Source organism: Grammomys surdaster, unplaced genomic scaffold, assembly GCF_004785775.1.
Source record: "Grammomys surdaster isolate TR1022 unplaced genomic scaffold, NIH_TR_1.0 437, whole genome shotgun sequence".
NCBI classification, from domain to species: domain Eukaryota; kingdom Metazoa; phylum Chordata; class Mammalia; order Rodentia; family Muridae; genus Grammomys; species Grammomys surdaster.
In genome coordinates, this window is record NW_021604856.1 from 87313 (window position 1) to 106036 (window position 18724).

The following is an 18724-nucleotide window of genomic DNA, read 5'->3' on the forward strand; positions in this document are numbered from 1 at the left end:
GGCTTGAAATTCTGTGTGCAAACTCCTGGTAATGCTTTTCTCTCGGCCTCCCAAGTGCTGGAATTACAGGCACGAGCCACCAGGCCTAGCAAAGTTGGCTGTTTGCAATTGCAAATTCAACATCAGGGGTGGATTCCTTTACAGACTGTAAACTGCTTGAAGGCCAGGAGAGTGTCTTAGTTTGTAACTTTTATTTCTGCATACACAATGTGTATGGCAAATTAAGTTTCTGGTAAATATTTGAGGTGGAAACACAATCAACTCTGTAACTGGCACTCATCACAGCCATGAACACAAGAAAGCTTAAGAAATGCTTTTTTAGGATGGTCATCTATCTCTATTATCATTACGCATAGAGAACACAGAGAAAGTTCTCTCGCTGTAATTTGGGTGGTGGTTGGTAGAAATACTTCCTATGGAGAGAGAAGTTGAGCTGGACTAAGTCTCTAGGAGACAAGAAAACCAAGTCTTCCCTATCTGTGGGCATGCCTGTCAACATTAGTCTCCCCAAATAACCCCTTTCACCGCAAAGGAAATCCACTTCCGGCCTGATCAGAAAGTAAGACAAATTTGTTTGAAAGTGGCTTCCTTTGAGAAATAACTGTGAAGAGTCTCCGTTCTAGAATATCTTCCAATAGTAGTAACCTTGATCTCCTTTCCCCTACCTCTTTAGGATTCATCTTTAGTTTTTCCTAGGAACGGAATGGTGACGCGTAACAGTCCGTTACATGCTCTTCTGGCTGAGACTACAAGCCCCAGATGCATTTCGCCGCCGCTGGGCTACCGCCCCCTTAGCCATCCCAGCATGCAATGCGCCTAACGGGTCGTAAGGAATTTTTCTATGCCCGCTAAATCGAGCAAAGCATCTTGGGACATGTAGTCTTTACAGTTAATTTCCCTAGGTCCTTTGCGTTACTGTTTTGAGTCCCGCCTATTCTCTGCTCCCCTAAACCTTTACACATGTCTTCGTTTATTTGAAGACCAGGAAGTTATCTCCTGAGGTCGGCTACGGAAAGACGGTGGCTCGGTTGGGACAGTCGCCAGGGATGGCGGAACGTGAGGATGGAGCGAGTGTCTGGGCTGCTCTCCTGGACGCTGAGCAGGGTCCTATGGCTCTCAGGCTTTTCTGAGCACGGAGCTGCCTGGCAGCCCCGGATCATGGAAGAGAAAGCGCTAGAAGTTTATGGTAATTTACCCAGAGCACTATTTGACGTTTTTTGGAGAGGGGGTGGAGGAAAGCCTCACCTTTGGGCTGGAGTAGACACTTGGGGTTTTTGCCAGACCTAGAGGGAAGCGTGTTCTTCCGGGTCCTAAGTCACACAGCAGTGGCAGTGGCTATTCCTAAACCTAGAGCGAAATTGAGGCTGGAACTCATGAACGCTTCGTCCCTGGACTGCCTACTGCTCTAGGGACTATGTTAAGAGGTGTGGGCAGAATGAGCCTACAGTGGTCAGGGAGCAAAGCATGCCTAAGATTTCACTACTCGAGAGTCTTTCCTTCTTTAGATTCTGGACACGCGTTCCTCCCGCCATAACTGAGGCCACTGTTTGGTAATGGCCGAGTTGGGGACTGGCCCAAGGTCACAGCCACTCTCTTCTGTGACAGAATCAATAAGAAGAGGTAGGGATAGGCATATCAGCGCAAGGCTTTAAATTTACAATTTTCTTACACGGTTAAGTGTGTGCGTGCATTCTCTCAGAGACTCTACACTCTGAGGACTGTTTTCATTGTACAGATCGGGAGGTGGTGGTTTAACAAGAGTCCAGAGGTCACATTGTTAGTAAGGAACAGAGAAAAACCAAACTTGTGATTGCAAATGTAATGCCTGTTCCCTAACTCCCTCTCCCTCTCCTCCCCTTCCCCCTTTCTCCTCCTCCCTCCATCCTCTTCTTTCTTCCTCCACTCTTTACCCTACCTCTCTAGCTCCTCTCTTCCCTCCATTGACCATTTGTAGTGTTATTTATCTGGGTTGGGGAGAAAATGCAGAGTCTCATACAAAAGCATACAGCGGTGTGCTCCACCACTAGCCCTGGTTTTTGAAAATGAAAAGACCTAGGTGTAGCACTAAGAGAGATGGCCGTACAGATACAATTTAGGTAAGGATTTTAGGCCTGGAAGAATGACTCCAAAGATGGACTGGTCTGGGGAGTTAATCAGGTTTCCTTATCTCTTGGTTGAGAGGCTATTCTGGCTTAACCCCAGGCAGAAGATAATTAGTAGTATGCTATCTCCACAAAACATTCCTGTCCCACCATCACCTCTGAGTATAGTGTCTGGAAACTTCCGGGCACTGGAGATACAACTCTGCAAGAGAGAGGATTCTAGTCCTCAAATTTGTATTGAATGACAGCTACGTATGCAAAAAAAGACAAAAATGCGGTCAGAGGTCATGAGGTCGAAGGTCATGAGCTTAAGTAGGAGATTGGACACTCAGAGGAAAGATAAACTGACTGGAAACATCTGTGACGATGTTAGACAGTTACTTGAGTTAGGCCTTTAAGAGTAATTTGGACCTGGATATGTCAGAGGTAGCATAAGCTGAAGAAACTAGAGTAAAATATGGAGGTGAGAAGGCAGAGAATTAGCTGCCCAGGAGGAGGCAGATAGTGACTGCAGGTGGTTGTGTGGTTGGCTGTTTCTTTTCGTAGTAGCCTGGAATTGAATAGGGAAGTTGTTTTTTGTTTGTTTGTTTGTTTGTTTGTTTTTCAAGACAGGGTTTCTCTGTGTAGTCCTGGCTGTCCTGGAACTCACTCTGTAGACCAGGCTGGCCTCGAACTCAGAAATCCGCCTGCCTCTGCCTCCCAAGTGCTGGGATTAAAGGCGTGCACCACCACCACCCAGCTCAAATAGGGAAGTTTTAAATGACTTTTATTTCGTTCAGTTACTTTGTGCGTGTTTGCACATACATGTGCAAATCACAGTGCAGATACGGAGGTCAGAGGACAACTTGCTGAAGTTAGGTTTCTCCTTCCAGCAAGTGGGCCCTGGGGATGGAAACCTAGGAGGTTAGGCTTATTTAGTGGCAGGCCCCTCTACCCACTGAGGCATCTCAGAAACACCACCACCCATCGAAACTTTTAAATATAAATAGAAGAATCATTTTTTTAAAATATTAAAAAACAATTGTTTTTTTAAGCTTGTATGTGTCCTTGGAGGCCAGAAGTGTTGGATCTCCCTGGAGCTGGAGTAACAGGAGGTTGGGTGCCGCCAGTTGTGGGTGGGTGCTGAGACCCGAGTTCAAGTCCTCTGGAAGAGCAGACCTTCATGTTAGTACAGAGCAACAAAACTTTTGAGTTGGGGGTGAGGGGGGGTTAGAAGAGTAATGCGAGGACAAGCTTGATATCTTTTTAAAGAAATCAAACTTCTCAAATCACTAGAAAGCTAGAGGTGTTCAATAAGGGGTAAGGTTTCGTTTCAGGATTTAGTGGTGTTCAAAGATCAAGATACAGCTTTTATAAATTAAGTTTAGAAGAAGAAGCCTAGGATAGAAGAGGAGAAACCCTGCTTCCCCAAGTCCCATAATAACCTGCTAAGTGAAGGGGAATTTTATCCTCTTTCCTGTCTGTATTTTCAAATTTCCTATTTTTATCGGTAAGGCCAGAAGATAGACTAGGGAAGGAAAGTTTGATGGGTTTATTTCCTTGGCTGCTTTTGAGGTCACTGGGCAAGGTCTGTGTAATAGAACAGACCCCAGGCTCCTGAGAACACCAGGCCCACTCACCTGAGACCTGCTTCTCTCCCCTGCCCTCCGCTTATCACTCTCCTTTTTCTTCTGTTTTATTTTTTCCAGAGGCTCGAGGCAGGATGACCTCGTGTTCTTGCCGCTGCCTTCTTAATCCCCTTCTCTTCTGCTTGTTTGCCCGTCTCCCTTCACAGTGTCAGTCTCCCTTCTATCAGCCTTCCATTTGAACTCAAAACCGTACTCAGATGTCCCTAATCTTTGTCAAGATTCTAGCTTCTGTCTAAAACCTCTGCCACCGCCCCCCCCAAGGCCTTTAGGATGCATGCTCTGATCTGTTGGCCCCCTCCCCTTTCTGCCAAGGCCTTCAGGACGATGCTCTATCTGTTGGCTCCTCCCTTTGCATCTCATTTCTCTACCAAACTGCTTTCCTATGAGTGACTTGTTGAATAGCAAATCCAAGACCCCTTTAGCCTGAGCGGTCCTGTAGTGTTTAATGTTGTCCACCTTTGGGTTTCCTTTTCTGATTCTCTTTGCTTTTCTTTTCATGCTGGCCCTTTTTTTCTTTTTGAGAGTCGTACTGTGTAGCCCAGGATAGCCTTGAGTTCAAATTCTCCCACTTGTGTTCTTCCTATACCCTTTGCTATGGTTAAACACTTCTCTAGTCTTCTTTCCCATTTTTGGTCCTTTTCTTTTTGAGATAGGGTCTCAAGTGTGTAGCCTAGGATGGCCTAGAAGTCAAGATTTTCATCCTTCAGCCTCCCAAGTGCCAGGATTATAGGCATGTGCCACCACAGCCAACTTTTCAAGGGTCTTTTTGTGGATTTCCTTCCCTCCGTACCAAGGAGTCTCAAACTAGGCTGCATATAAGAATAACAGAGTGCTGGAGAGATAGCTCAACAGTTAAGAACATTTGCTGCTTTTGCAGAGGTCCAGGGTTCGATTCACACATGCACATGTAGACAAAACGTTCTTAAACATAAAGACAACAACAACAAAGTTTTAAGAAAATAATCTGAGGAATTTTAAGAACTCTAGCTGTTCAGGCCATGCTTTAAATCAGTTAAGTCAGAATGCCTAGGGTGGGGCCCTGATTTTTTTTTTCCCCAAGGCATTCATGGTAACTGCAGTATGCAGCCAAGTGCTTCTTGATGGATTCTATGAGTTCAGCTACCAGTCCAGCCTTGGTGTGCACTTAGCACTATACAACACTTCAACCTTACTACATTCCATTGTCTGAAGCACCTCCAAAGTCACTACATATGCAGTTGGGCTAGTTTTCTATGAGTCTTTCCACCATGTGGGTCTGGGAGATGGAACTCAGATCTTCAAGCTTGGCTAAAGCACTGTGTCTTCCCCCAGCCTATGACCCTTTTTTTTTTTTTTTTTTTTTGTCTTAATACTGTTCTCCCAAATACTTGAGCTTAAAATCTGGGTCGTCTTCCTTTTCTTCAGATGCAGAGATGCAGAGCTGTCACATGTTAGTTCCTGTGAAATGACTTAGTTGCTTGTCTGGTCTCTGCCCTGTTGTCAGGTGCTGATTTTTTTTGTTTTTGTTTTTTGTTTTTTGAGACAGGGTTTCTCTGTGTAGCCCTGGCTGTCCTGGAACTCACTCGGTAGACCAGGCTGGCCTCGAACTCAGAAATCCGCCTGTCTCTGCCTCCCAAGTGCTGGGATTAAAGGCGTATGCCACCATCGCCCGGCTTCAGGTGCTGATTCTAAACTGACCTTTTAAGTGGCTGTCTCTAGCTCTTCTCTTTGGTTCTGAGTCTTGCAATTAGTGTGAGTAAATTAGCAGTTGACCGTACAGCACTGCCTGTCCTTCCCACTTCCTTGTTCTCAGTCTCCTGAGGAATCCCTGTTGCCTGTGGCTAGTTGTGAAAGACCCTAGTGGTTGGGCTCCACCCTTCTATTCTGCTCTTTCCTTTGCTGGAAACAGGCCAGGGAAGCGCCTGGTGGTTCTTTCCTTCAGTCTAAATATGATGTGTTGACAGGCTGTTCATTTTCAAAGGCTTCATCCCACCTTCTCTCCAACCAAGACTCACTCCTCTGGAGCTCCCGCCACATTCTCCCCGTTCAGAGTTCCCGTGGTTTAGAATTGAATTGCATACAGTCTAGTAATGATCTGAGGAAACTGTAGTCTTAAAAATAACTGTTAGTAGACATTGCTGTTGGATACTTGGGAGTTGCTGAAATATTTGATTAAAGGAAAGTTAGTGCGTGGCGGTCAGCCTGAAGAGAAGGCTCAGCACTGGCTGTTCTTGCCGAGGACCTGTGTTCAGTTCCTAAGCTCACAGCCACTCACAGCTATCGTTCCAGGGGATCTTGAGGCCCTCGTCTGGCTTCTGTGAGTACTACAGGCACATGATACACAGACATACATGGAGGCAAAGCATACACATAAGATCAAAATATATCTTTGAAAATAGCCCGTGCTTCAGTTGAGATGAGAATCATTGTCCTCGCTTAGAATATTCATATTTTAATTTAATACCTTGTCCCTGGTGCCTCTAGATTTGATTCGAACTATCCGGGACCCAGAAAAGCCCAATACTTTAGAAGAACTGGAAGTGGTGACAGAGAGTTGTGTGGAAGTTCAAGAAATAAATGAAGATGACTATTTGGTTATTATCAAGTTCACACCAACAGTACCTCATTGTTCTTTGGCAACTCTTATTGGTAAGGGTTTGTGTGTGTATGTAAGTGAGTGTGCATGTGTGTGTATGTAGGTGCATGTGAATTCTATTTTTTATTGGTAAGTGTGTGTCCCTATGAATGCTTTTTGAAATTTTTAATGTTTTGTGTGTATATGGGTATTTTATCTGCATGTATGTCTGGTCACCATGTGTATGCAGTGCCCACAGAGATCTGCTAAGTCATCTCAATGGCAGTTAAATAAATGGTTTTATATTTCCTTTAAATATCCTGTCTAAATTTTTGCATTGTCTTGGCCTACCAGTGGCTTATTTTAGGGGGTAGAGTTCAAAACAGAATTTCTTTTTGTAGCTCTGGCTGTCCTAGACCAAGCTGGCCTCAAACTCATAGAGATCTGCCTGCCTCTGCCTCCCAAGTGCTATGATTAAAGGTGTGCACAACCATGCCTGTCTTCTACCAGTGGCTTGTCCTAAAGCCTAATGGGTTCATCCATTATGCTTGAGTGCCAGGTGGCCCAGCAGAAAAGGCCTGGCCTCTGTGGTGCTCTTTGTTCCGGTCAGTGCCAGCTCTGTTCTGCTGTGCTGACCTTGGTTCACCATGTACAGAATGGACCCAGCTCCCCGGGTTTACTTGGGAAGCCATGCAACTCTATTTTAAATTTCCTCATGGTACCGAGCTCACAGGAGACCTATACTGGGATGAGCTGGGCTGTTTTCTAGCTCTCATATATATGGGTGCAGTTTGAGCTTTATGGTTTTTCTAGAGCCAGTAAGAAGGGTTACAAAGAGAGTGAAGATTGTTTTCCTCCTATCCTAGGACTGTGCTTAAGAGTAAAGCTCCAGCGGTGTCTGCCGTTTAAACACAAGGTAAGAAGCGTGCTACTGTCTGAAACCCAGAGCCTCACATGAGCTTGGCCAGTACCTGTCACTGTGCTGTGTCCCTACTCTTTTGTCTTGTGAGACACCTGTTAAGATGTAATTCACACATTATATAAGCCACCGGAAGTGGACAGCTGAGTAGTCTCTGGTAACTTCTACAGGGTTCTGCAGTCATCTCTGAATCACTATTAGAACATTTGCCTCCTGCAACTACAATCCCGTATCCAGTCAAGTGTGGTAGTACCTGAGTAATGCCTCCACTTGGGAGGTTAAGAGAGGATGCTAGCCTGGGCTACAGAGCCAGATCCTGTATCAAAAATGGAAGAAAGGAAGGAAGGAAAGAAAGTGAGAGAGAAAGAGAGAAAGAGGGAGGGGAAGGAAAGGAAGGAAGAGAAAGAGAAGGAAGGAGGCCAGTTTCCACTGACCAGTTTCTTTCTACGCTTACTGCATCCTCTTCTCGTACAGAACAGCCATCTATTTCCTGTCTCCGTGGTTTGCCTTGGGATATTTCATTTTAATGAAATTAGACAGCCTGTGGATTCTTTGACTTAGTATGTTTTTAGTGTTGATGTTTTAAAGTGTGTGTAGTGTCATATAATATTCTATGTAGTGTCATATAATATTCTAATTAAATGGAGAGACCTTGTTTAATTTTACTTTCTTACCAGTTTTTAGACATGTGAGTTGTTCCCACTTTTTGTTAAAAATACTGTTTTGGGGACTGAGGAGATGGCTCAGTGGTTAAGAGCACTGGTTGCTCTTGCAGAGGACCTGAGTTCAATTCTTCCATTCTTTTGACTTCCATTGACACATGGTACATACACATACATGCAGGTAAAACATTTATACACATACAATAAATCTTAAGTATATATAATTGTTCCCCCAGTTGACAATAATATCCTTTATGGTAGTGTTCCCTCGGTTACCGCCCCACCCCCAGCACAGGTTCTCATTAGTTGTCTAGACTTCATTTAGGCAGGAGTAGTTCCATGCTCTTGTCTTTCAGGATATTGATTTGTTATTGTTGAGACAGGATCTCATTATGTAGCCCAGGCTGGCCTTGAGTTCAAGGCTATTCTCCTGCCTTAGCTTTCCAAGTGCTGCCATTAGAAGCATCCATCAGCACACTGAGATCTTGACACTTGTGAAGAGTGTAGACATTGTATAGATTCTCTCCCAAGTTGGGCTTTCAGATGTTTCATGATTAGGTTGTTATTCAGTTTTGGTAAGAAAACAGAATAAATGTCTTCATTACATAGCATTAAGAGGCTGTGGTTTTCGATTGTCCCATCACTCATGACAGTTGTCTCTGTCTGGTTATACTGAGGTATATTAATAATTCACATAGGAACAGGGGAGTAATTGCTTGACTCTTCATCTCTGTTTGTTGGCCTCTTTTTTTTCCTCCTGAGACAGGGTCTCACTATGCAGCTCTAGCTGTCCTAGAACTCACTATGTAGACCAGGCTAGCCTCGAACTCACAGAGAGACACCTGTTGCACCTCCCAAGTGCTGGGATTAAAAGGTCTCTGCTATTATGCCCAGCCCACAGCTATTTCAGAATAATGAATCATGTGTAAGTTTTAACCAAAGTTAAGCATTTGTTTTTCATGGAGTTTTGTGTTACTGGAGGAATCTGGATAGTGGTCTTTTAACTGTGTGTATGTATGAGTGAGAATGGTGTGTGCCCTGTCACATGTGTGGAGTCGGTTCTCTCTGTCCATTGTGGGTTTCCGTATTGAACTCAGGTCATCAGGCTTGTATGGCGAGCACTTCCACACACTGAGCCATCTGAATCATCCTGAACTCAGTGGAGTGTGCTGCGCACACCTTTGATCTCAGCATTTGGATCTCTGAGTCTGAGGCTAGCCTGGTCTACAAAGTAGGTTCCAGGGTGCCCAGAGCTGTTACACAGAGAAACTTTGTCTTGAAAAACTGAGAGAGACAGAGAGACAGAGACAGAGAGAGAGTGAGACTGAACTAGATGGTCTCTAAGGTCCCTCTTAGCTCTAATCGGGTGAATGGTTTCCTCTTGAAAACCGTTGATCTTGGCCAGGCGGTGGTGGCGCATGCCTTTAATCCCAGCACTTGGGAGGCAGAGGCAGGCGGATTTCTGAGTTCGAGGCCAGCCTGGTCTACAGAGTGAGTTCCAGGACAGCCAGGGCTATACAGAGAAACCCTGTCTCGAAAAAAAAAAAAAAAGAAAGAAAGAAAGAAAACCTTTGATCTCTGTGTTGATTCTGGGCTGCCCTCTGCACAGGCTTGCCTCAACCACAGGATTTGTGGCAGTTTTGTGGTTGTATCAAAAGCTCTTGTGCTTAGGGGCTGACTAATTTATGTGGCTAACATGGCTAGACAAGACAGCTTTACTCGTATTACACTTGGGAATAAATTAAGGAAGATAACAGGAAAAAGAGGACGCACATGCATGCAAAAACCTACACATTTGCCTCATTTTTGTAAAGCAGTAACTTCGTGTGTGTTTGTGTGTGTAGAAGCAAGGAAGAAGAGAAAGTACACCAGGTTGCTGATGCGGTACCCTGGGAGTGGGGGGAGAGAGGGAAGAGGGTGAGGGCGGGGCAAAGTTTGCGTGAGATCCGTGTGTACTCATACAGAAATCCAGGAACACGCCCCCTGCAGGTCAGTTAGTGGAAATGCTTTGGTTCCATCCTGTTTGGCCTCTGATATTAACAGCATGGTTTGGGCTCCCCCCTCCCCCATCCTGGGTCTGCCTTCACACCTCTGGACTCTGATGTTTTTTGCTTCTGTCCCACTTCTTTCCAGTTGGAAATCTACATCTCTGAAGGAACTCACTCCACAGAAGAAGACAGTAAGTGAATATGTCTGCAGCTAATACTTTTGTTTTAGGTATTAGGTTGTCAACTAACTACCCCAGCTGATATACTGGGGTACCCTGCAAAAAAGAGGGGACACCACAGTTATCCTCTTCCTTCACAGGTGGGGAAGCCCAGGCATTTAAAGGAAGTCATCTTTCACTGGGTCCTGTAAACTAGAGCCTGTGAATTTTGACTGATTCTGACCACACGTCCAGCTCTAGAGACCCTGAGCTACGGGGCCATGGTTCTGCTCTGACAGCCCCTTAGCTGTGTGGAAAGTTGAAACCGAGACTCTGACAAGTCATGTGTTAGGGACTCTTGGGGGGTGAGGTGGGGTGGGGTGGGGGGCCTGGGGGCGTGGTCTGAGTTAATGTGGTAGGCTGGGAATGGGGGTGACTTGAGAGAAGACAGCCAATGGTCATTTGAAAATTGTAGAAGTGGGATTTGAAAACAGCGAAAGACAAAATGTTTCCTAATTAGTTACATGGTACATGGAAAACAGAATTTTGTACAAACGATGGAAAACAAGTAAAGAGATGAAAATTGGAAGTGCTTGCTTTCTGCCAGGGGTGGTGGCACACGCCTTCAGTCTTGGCACTCAGGGGGCAGAGGCCGGCAGATCTGAGTCTGAGACCAGCCAGGTCTACAGAGTGACTCCGAGGCTAGTCAGGACTACACAGTGAGACTCTGTCTCAAGTGAATAATAAAAGTGCCTGTATGTTAGCATCACTAAATAGATTGAAGAGCAGAGTAGGAGAAAACGGGGAGGTGATGGGTGAGGTGAGAGGGAAGACAGGTGAGCCCTAAAAGTACGATGAAATAGGAGAGAAGCAAGAGAGGACACTGGCCGTTCCAGAGGAGCAGCCGCCAGCCTGTTCTAGAAGCCCGCTAGGTACTGTTGGAGAACGATGAGAATCACTAGTTTTTATAGTTCCCTGGGGGATGAATGCTCCAAATCCCCCTAAGCTGAGAGTTTTATCTCTCTATTTATTCACTCGTTGTGTGTGTTTTGCCTGCATGCATGTCTGTGTATCACTTTCATGCCTCCACTGCCTTCAGAGGTCAGGAGAGGACATCAGACTCCCTGGAACTGGAGTTCTAGTTGTTAGCTGCCATATAGGTTTTGGGAATCAAAGCCAGGTCTCCTGGAAAAGCAGCCAGTGCTCTTAATTTCTGAGCCACCTTTTCAGCCCTCACTTTGTTTATTTGATTTCCTTCTTATAGTGCTAGTGATTGAACCCAGGGCTTCAAATGTTTAAGGCAAGAGCTGTACCACTGAGCTATGTCCCCAGTCCATTTTAATTAATGAATTAATGAATTAATTTAATTAATTAGTTTATGAAACTTGGTCTTACTATGTAGACCAGGTTGGCCTAGAACACACAGAGTTCCTTCTGCCTTTGACCCCTGAGTGCAGGGGGTAAAACAGACACCACCGTGCCTGGCCAGACACCTAGAACTTTTGTTACATAAACACCATTATAGTTTAAAAACCAGGGCAAAATGGGAAAAGCAGCAGTTTTGAATTTCACTCTGAATGTAACTGTATAGAAATATGTGTATTGATGATGCCGAGAAAGAAATCAAAATCGCAGTCTGTAGAGTGGAGCACTGGAGAGTGTGTTTCTCTGGAGACTGCTTTCAGGACCTTAGTCACCGCATTAGGATGGATTAGTTAAAAGCACTTGTGCTCTTCCCGAGGACTGGGGTTCAGTGTCTAGTACCCACATCAGGCAGCTCACAGTCACTCAGAGCTTCAGCCCCAGGGGATCCAGGACCCTATTCTGGCTTCTGTATGCACTTGTGAGCAGTATACATATGTGTGTGTGCATAAGAGAAAAAAAATCTTAAAAACCTGTATGATGAGTAGTTAGCTGTAAGTTCTCAAGGAGTTAAATGCTTTGCTTTAGCAAGCTGGACAAATGCTGTCTGATCTCCGTCAACACAGTTGGGTTAACTTGTGTCCCTGTGTTTTGCAGTCAACAAGCAGATAAATGACAAAGAGCGAGTGGCAGCTGCAATGGAGAACCCCAACCTTCGGGAAATCGTGGAGCAGTGCGTCCTCGAGCCGGACTGACCCCATCCTAGAACCCAGTGGCCGAGAGGCATTGAGCTGCTTGTTCAAATCCTTTGTAAATGTAGAGAATACGTGTTGGCCACATAGATGATTTGTACCTCAGAGCTTTTTTTGTTTTTTTGTTTTTTCGAGACAAGGTTTTTCTGTGTAGCCCTGGCTGTCCTGGAACGTGTTTTGTTGACCAGGCTGGCCTTGAACTCAGAGATCCAACTGGCTCTGTCTTCTGAATGCTGGGATTAAAGGTGTATGCCACCACTGCCTGGCCTTCAGAGCAATTTTTAAAAGGATTCTTTCTGAGCAGATTGCAGTTATGAGGTAAATTCTAATTGTTCAGTGAGTAACATTCTCAGGATTTCTAACTCAAGTGATCAGACAGAAAAAATATTTTCTAGTTATTATGTGTAAAATGTTACTATTTTTCTGATGACCATTCTGATACAACTGCTTTTCATGTCAAATATCTACTGTGCCCAAATGTATTTGATTTAAATCATTCTCAAATAAATATAACAGATGATTCTTAAATGGCTTACCTTAGGTTTCTACTGAATTACAAATTCTAATGTAAATGTGAACTTTTAACAGGTATCTCCAGACCTGTGTTCTTTGATTATTATGTAGAGTGAAGTCTGAAAATGAAAGGGAATTCTTAAGGTGAGACCCTGGTTTCCTTTTTTTTGGAGAACCCTGGACCCATTCATTTAGAGCCGAGGACCGCATGTGGAGAGGGTCAGAGGACTCACACAGTTTTAAATAATTTTTTTATGTGTGTGATTGTTTGGCCGCCTGCATGTGTATATGTGCGTCACATGCTTGCCTGTGGAGTTCAGAAGAAGGGATCAAATCTCCTGGAACTGGAATTACAGACAGTTGTTAGCTGTCATGTAGGTGCTGGGATCCAACCTAGGTCCTCTGGAAGGGCAGTGCAGATGGGTGCTCTTATCCACTCAACCATCTCTCCAGCTTCACATTAACACAGTTTTAAAGAAGTCTCCCAAAGAAGAGCTGAGGACCCAACACAGTGAAAGTGTTGTGCTCTGTAAGGTCAAGTACCTGGGTTCGAACTAACTCCTAAAAAGTACTGTAAGGTACTTATGCAAAGGTTTTTGTTTGTTTTGTTTCTACTGAATCAATCTAGATGTTCTGCTCTTTTTACTTGGTTCAGCTTGATATGGAGAAAAGTATTCATTTGGGTGTAAAAGGGTGTGGTGGGCAGCTTGCCACAGACCCTCATGTCCTCATTACCTGCCCTTTGTGCTCTTGAACAGTCTCTTCTATATTGAGTCAGAGCTGGTGGGCAGACCCAATTAGAAATGGCAGAGGGACACAGTGTGGCTTCTGAATGTGGATTAGAATAGGTATTGCTGCTTCTGTCTTGGTCTTTTGGATTGCTGTCTCTGCCAGAATCTGGCCACTGCAGCCAGAGAAAACTCAAGCATACCTGTGGAGATTTTCACAGATAAAGGAGGCCCCAAGGTCTCCTACAATCACCATACACTAATTTTCGTGAACCACTGTGGTAGCCATCTTCCACCCATGTTCACTGTGTTAGGTAGATAAGAGTCTCATAAAAGACCCTGAGCTAGAACGGTCCTGTTTCTGACCCAGAAGGGAAGGGCTATGCTAAAGACTAAATGTTTATTGTTTATTTCACTAAGAGTTTCGGGGCAGGGGTTAGTTTGTCACAGAGTGCTGGGTGCCAACCCCATTTTTGCAGAAGTTCGGGGATGTGACAGTTGGCAGTCTGTGGAGGAAAATTTTAAGAAGTCAACTCAGTTTGGAGGTGTGCTGTCTGTGGATGAGAGAGACTCGAGGCTATCAGTGCTACGGCAGGCCCAAGGGACAAAATGGAACAGGGCTAGAGCCTGGGGACCTTGGAAATTTAGAAGTACTTTTAAAAATATATTTAAAAAAATTTTAAATGCATCTGTGTTTTGCTTGCACATATGTCTGTGCACCACTTGTATGCATAGTACCTGTGGGGGACCAGAAAAAGGGCATCCAGTTCCCTGAAATTGGAATTATAGATGGTTGTCAGCTGCCATGTGGGTTCTGGGAATCAAACCCTGGGTCCTGCAAGAGCAAAAAATGCCCTTAGCCACTGACCTGTCGCTCTGGCCTCATGTCTAACTACTCTAAAGGCAAAGCAGTGCCTGAGTATTCTTCATGATTCTTCCTGTGGTGTCCTAATTGACACTGGCCAACAGGCCTTCAGCAGGGCCCAGGAAGCCTGAGCAGAGAGGGTCTGGACATGTGCTGCCTGGTGCCTACGGATCTCTGCCCTGCCCTGTGCTCTCCAGCCTAATGTACATGGGTGTGTGCATGTGCCATTTGACTAGTGCTTACTTCTAGAACATCGGTTCTCAATCTGTGGCTCGTGATCCCCTTGAAGGTCAAATGACCCTTTCACAGGAGTCTTTTATCAGATCTCCTGCATATGAGATATTGACATTATGATTCCTAACAGTAGCAAAATTACATTTATGAAGTAGCAATAAAATAATTTTGTGTGTGGGGGGGATCACCACAGCATGAGGAGCTGTATTAAAGTGTTGCCAGTATTAGGAAGGTTGAGAAAGTTCTAGAAGATAGGACAACCATTCTCTGAGAAGGTCTTTGGAACTTGTGATGTTGGGGCACAGGAAACAATACTCAAAATGTTTTTTGGCTGAGTACTGTAAGCCAGGGAAACCAAGGTCAGACATGATGCCTCCTGTATATAATCCCGGTACCCTGGAGACTAAGGCAAGGGGATTGCCCTGAGTTCAAGGCCAACCTGGGCTAAGGAGTGAGACTATTTCTTAGCTCCCAAAGTAATTAAGATAACACCTTAAAGGCAAGGTTTCTCTGCCCTCCTGTGTCCTGTGCCTCTATCCCTCTCTCCCCTGAAGTCATAGAATCCAGAATTTTTCTTCTCCAGACAGGTCCTGAAATAGCCCCCTTTTTCTGTTTAAGAACTGAGCATAAAGAAACTCTGCTGTACCTCATCAGACACTAAGATCCTTGCTTCAGGGAGTCCTATCCCACTCCCTGAAAGGAAGACCACTGCAGAGAATCCAAGAAGTCTGGACAGACAGACTTGTTGGACAGACAGATTTGTTGGCCCTGCTATTTCCCCAATGAGCATTACCTCAGACTCTCCCATGTATCTCTGGCAGAGGAATTTCTTTGAAACATTTTAGGGCAGCTGAGAGTCTAGGTCTATGGTAGAGCGCTTGTCTCAGAAACACAGGGCTTGGGTTCAATCCCTTCACTGGGAAAGATGCCAGAGGTACAGCCATATGTACTTGAGAAACAGACACAGGAGGATCCAGACTTTAAGACCAGCCCTCCAGATGTGTAAAATACCCAGTCTTAGTCAGTGTTATATTGCTGGGAAGAGATACTATGACCAAGGCCATGCTCATGAAACTCAACACTTAAATGGGGGCTTGCTTACAGCTTCAGGGGGTTAGTCCATTATCCTCATGACAAGGAGCTTGACGGAAGGCCGGCAGGCATGGGGCTAAGCTGACACCCTGATCCCCAGGCAGAATGACACACCTCTTTCAACAAGGCCACACCTCCTCATCAGTCTCAAACAGTTCCACTAACTGTAACCAAGCATTCAAACAGGAGCCTCTGGGGTCCGTTGTTGTTCAAACAACCACAGATGCTGGCTTAGTCAGGGTTTCTGCTGCTGTGATGAAACACCGTGGCCAAAAAGCAAATTAGGCAGGAAAGGGTTTGTCTGGCTCCGTTTTCCACATCACAGTTCATCATCAGAGGAAGTCAGGACAGGAACTCAAACAGGGCTGGAGCCTGGAGGCAGGAGCTGATGCAGAGGCCGTGGAGAGGACTGCTTGCTGGCTTGCTCAGCCTACTTTAAAAAAAAAAAAAAAAAAAGAACCCAGGACTATCAGCCCAAGCATGGCACCACCTACAATGGGCTAGGCCCTCCCACGTCAATCAAGAAAATGCCCTACAGTCTAGGGCACAGCCTGATCTGATGGAGGCTTTTTCTTAATTTGTGGGTCCCTTTTCTCAGATGGCTTTAGCTAGTGTCAAATTGGCATAAAACTATCCATTACAGACCCCATCTCAACACATGAGAGGAGAGAGAGAGACAGGGACAGAGAGAGAGAGAGAACATGAGAAGGCGTGAGACTTTTCAAACCGTTTGCTGTCAGAACTGTTGATAACTCCACCCTTACAGAGTAACAGCAACCAGGACAACAGGTAAACAAAGGGTGCTGGGGTTCCAGTAACCTTTATGGATGGGGGCTGGAGATGGGGCTCAGTTTGCAGAGTGCTTGCCTGCTGCACATGAAGCCCTGGGCTCTATCCCCAGCACTGTACCACCTACAGGGCGGCCTGGAACTTAGAATGTAACCCAGGTTGGCCTCAAACTCACAGGATTCCTCCTGCCTCAGCCTCTTGAGTACTTACAAGTATGCGCCTCCACTTGAAACTTCAGCACTGTTATTCATAGCCCAAAGCTATTAACTTGGGGTCACAGGAGTGGTGGTGGGACACACCTGTAATCCCAGGATTCAGGAAGTAGAAGGAAGGGGATCAGAAGTTAAAAGTTGGTTTGGGCTACATAGTAAATTTGAGATCTTGTTTCAAAAACAAACAAAAACAAAACAAAGCCGGGCAGTGGTGGCACACGCCTTTAATCCCAGCACTTGGGAGGCAGAGGCAGGCAGATTTCTGATTTCGAGGCCAGCCTGGTCTACAGAGTGAGTTCCAGGACAGCCAGGGCTACACAGAGAAACCCTGTCTCGAAAAACCAAACAACCAAAACAAAAAACAAAAACAAAAAAACCCAAAAAGAGTATTCATGAACGTAATCTAGCTGCTGCTGCTTCTTCTTCTTCTTCTTCTTCTTCTTCTTCTTCTTCTTCTTCTTCTTCTTCTTCTTCTTCTTCTCCTTCTTATTCTTATTCTTGGCAGGGTCACATTATGTAGCCTTGGCTGGACTCAAACTTAGAGCAACTTGCCTGTCTTTGACTTCTAAATGCAGAGATTACAGGCATGTGTCATCTCATTTGGTGTAAGATTTAATTTCATGTGATTTTCATGCGTCCTGAACTCTCCCTTTCCTGCAGTCTCAACCATTTAAAAACATTGAAACCCATCTTACCTTGAAGATTATATAAAAGCAAGTACTGAACTATATCTGGCTCCTTTGGAAGGTCTCAAACTAATTTGAGAATCAGTCAAAATGTAGACCCTCTCCCTAAGGAAAAAGAGGGAATTTACAGACATGACCCTGGCTCCAGGACCTCTGAAGCCAGGGGATACCAAGTTAATAGCTTTGGGCTATAAATAACAATGCTGAAGCTGGAAGCGGAAGCTCATATCTGTAAGTACTCAAGTGGCTGGGGCAGGATTGCTTCAGAGTTTGAGACCAACCTCAGTTACACTCAGTTCCAGGCCAGCCTGGAGTACAGAGAGAGCCACTGGCTCCCAAAGCCAGGACAACAGCAAGGAAACTAAACAGACAATGGAGTTGAGCATTTGGGCTTGCTGTTCCCCTGGTAACTCTCTTTGTTACCCAGAGGTGGATGTTTCCAGCAGGATACAGTGGTGTGTGAGAGTCTCTCCTAGTGCCGTCTCTGCCACATAGACCCTTGACCCTCACGGAGCAGGTGACCAAGATCACAGACCTCAGGTTGAACTGCACCTTGTTCTAACTGCTCCTGGGCTCTGAGCTCGGTGTGTGACCATGAGTAAGCTGCCTAACTTGTATTTTTTCATCCCCTTTTCTACACTCATTGACAACATTACCTAAGTTATAAGGATGGTGTGAGGATTAAAAGAAAGAATGCTGAACACTATGCCGGGAACTAGTATATGCTTTGTTAAAAGTGGAAGAGAGGAGCTAGGCAAGGTGACACCCGCCTTTAATCCTGGGACTTGGGAGGCAGTGGCTGGTGAATCTCCAAGTTCGAGGCCAGACAGCCTGGTCTTCAAAGCAAAGTTCCAGGACAGCCAGAACTAAACAGAGAAGCCCCAAAACGGCAAGCCAAACGCCAAAACCAAACGCCAAACCCCAAACCCAAACCTAAACCCAAACTCAAAACCCAAAACCAAACAAAAAATTCGAAGAGAGGCTTGGCGCTAAGGCACGAGAAAGCAACTGGGTTCTCTTGGCTAGGCGCGCTTACTAGATGTGAACACTAGATGGCAGCAAAGCATGATTCTTGCGGGAGAGGTCTCAAAGGTCCCCACATCAGGTAGTCCAAGCGATGGGCGCTGCATTTGCTCCTTTGTTCTGATTGGGATGACTGTAACTAGAGACTTTCATAGGCATAGAATTTTTTTTTTTGTCAAAGGTTATGATCTTTTAATTTTTTCATTTTATACGGGTGTTTTGCCTGTGTGTATGTCTGTATACTGCATCCGTTCACTCTGTGGGTGCTGGGAAGACCCAGTTCCTTTAGAGGAGCAGCCACTGCTCTTAACTGTTGGGCCATCTCTCCAGCGAGATCATGATTCTTCCTGAGGCATTGATACATGTTGCTATCATTCTGAAGAAGCTGTACACCTATGGTACCAGGCCTGTGTGTCCCTGTCATGCACTAACATTGGAGTTATTACTTAAAAAAAAA

The 18724-nt window shown here is 45.2% G+C and overlaps 1 protein-coding gene across 1 annotated transcript; it reads left to right on the top strand.

Annotated features, from left to right (window-relative positions):
* The first annotated feature begins 825 nt into the window (after window positions 1-825).
* Ciao2a (cytosolic iron-sulfur assembly component 2A) lies at window positions 826-12653 on the top strand. The gene is made up of 5 exons (XM_028781459.1): window positions 826-1186; window positions 6194-6358; window positions 7151-7200; window positions 9999-10044; window positions 12031-12653. Exons 1-5 carry the CDS (start codon window positions 1063-1065, stop codon window positions 12126-12128), a joined length of 483 nt encoding a protein of 160 aa, XP_028637292.1. The 5' UTR covers window positions 826-1062; the 3' UTR covers window positions 12129-12653.
* The last annotated feature ends 6071 nt before the right edge of the window (window positions 12654-18724 follow it).

Coding starts and splice junctions, on each gene's coding strand:
- Ciao2a (XM_028781459.1), top strand. CDS start 1,063: ATGGAGCGAGTGTCTGGGCTGCTCTCCTGGACGCTGAGCAGGGTCCTA. Junction 7,201..9,998: donor GTCTGCCGTTTAAACACAAG/GTAAGAAGCGTG, acceptor ACTTCTTTCCAG/TTGGAAATCTACATCTCTGA. Junction 10,045..12,030: donor TCACTCCACAGAAGAAGACA/GTAAGTGAATAT, acceptor TGTGTTTTGCAG/TCAACAAGCAGATAAATGAC.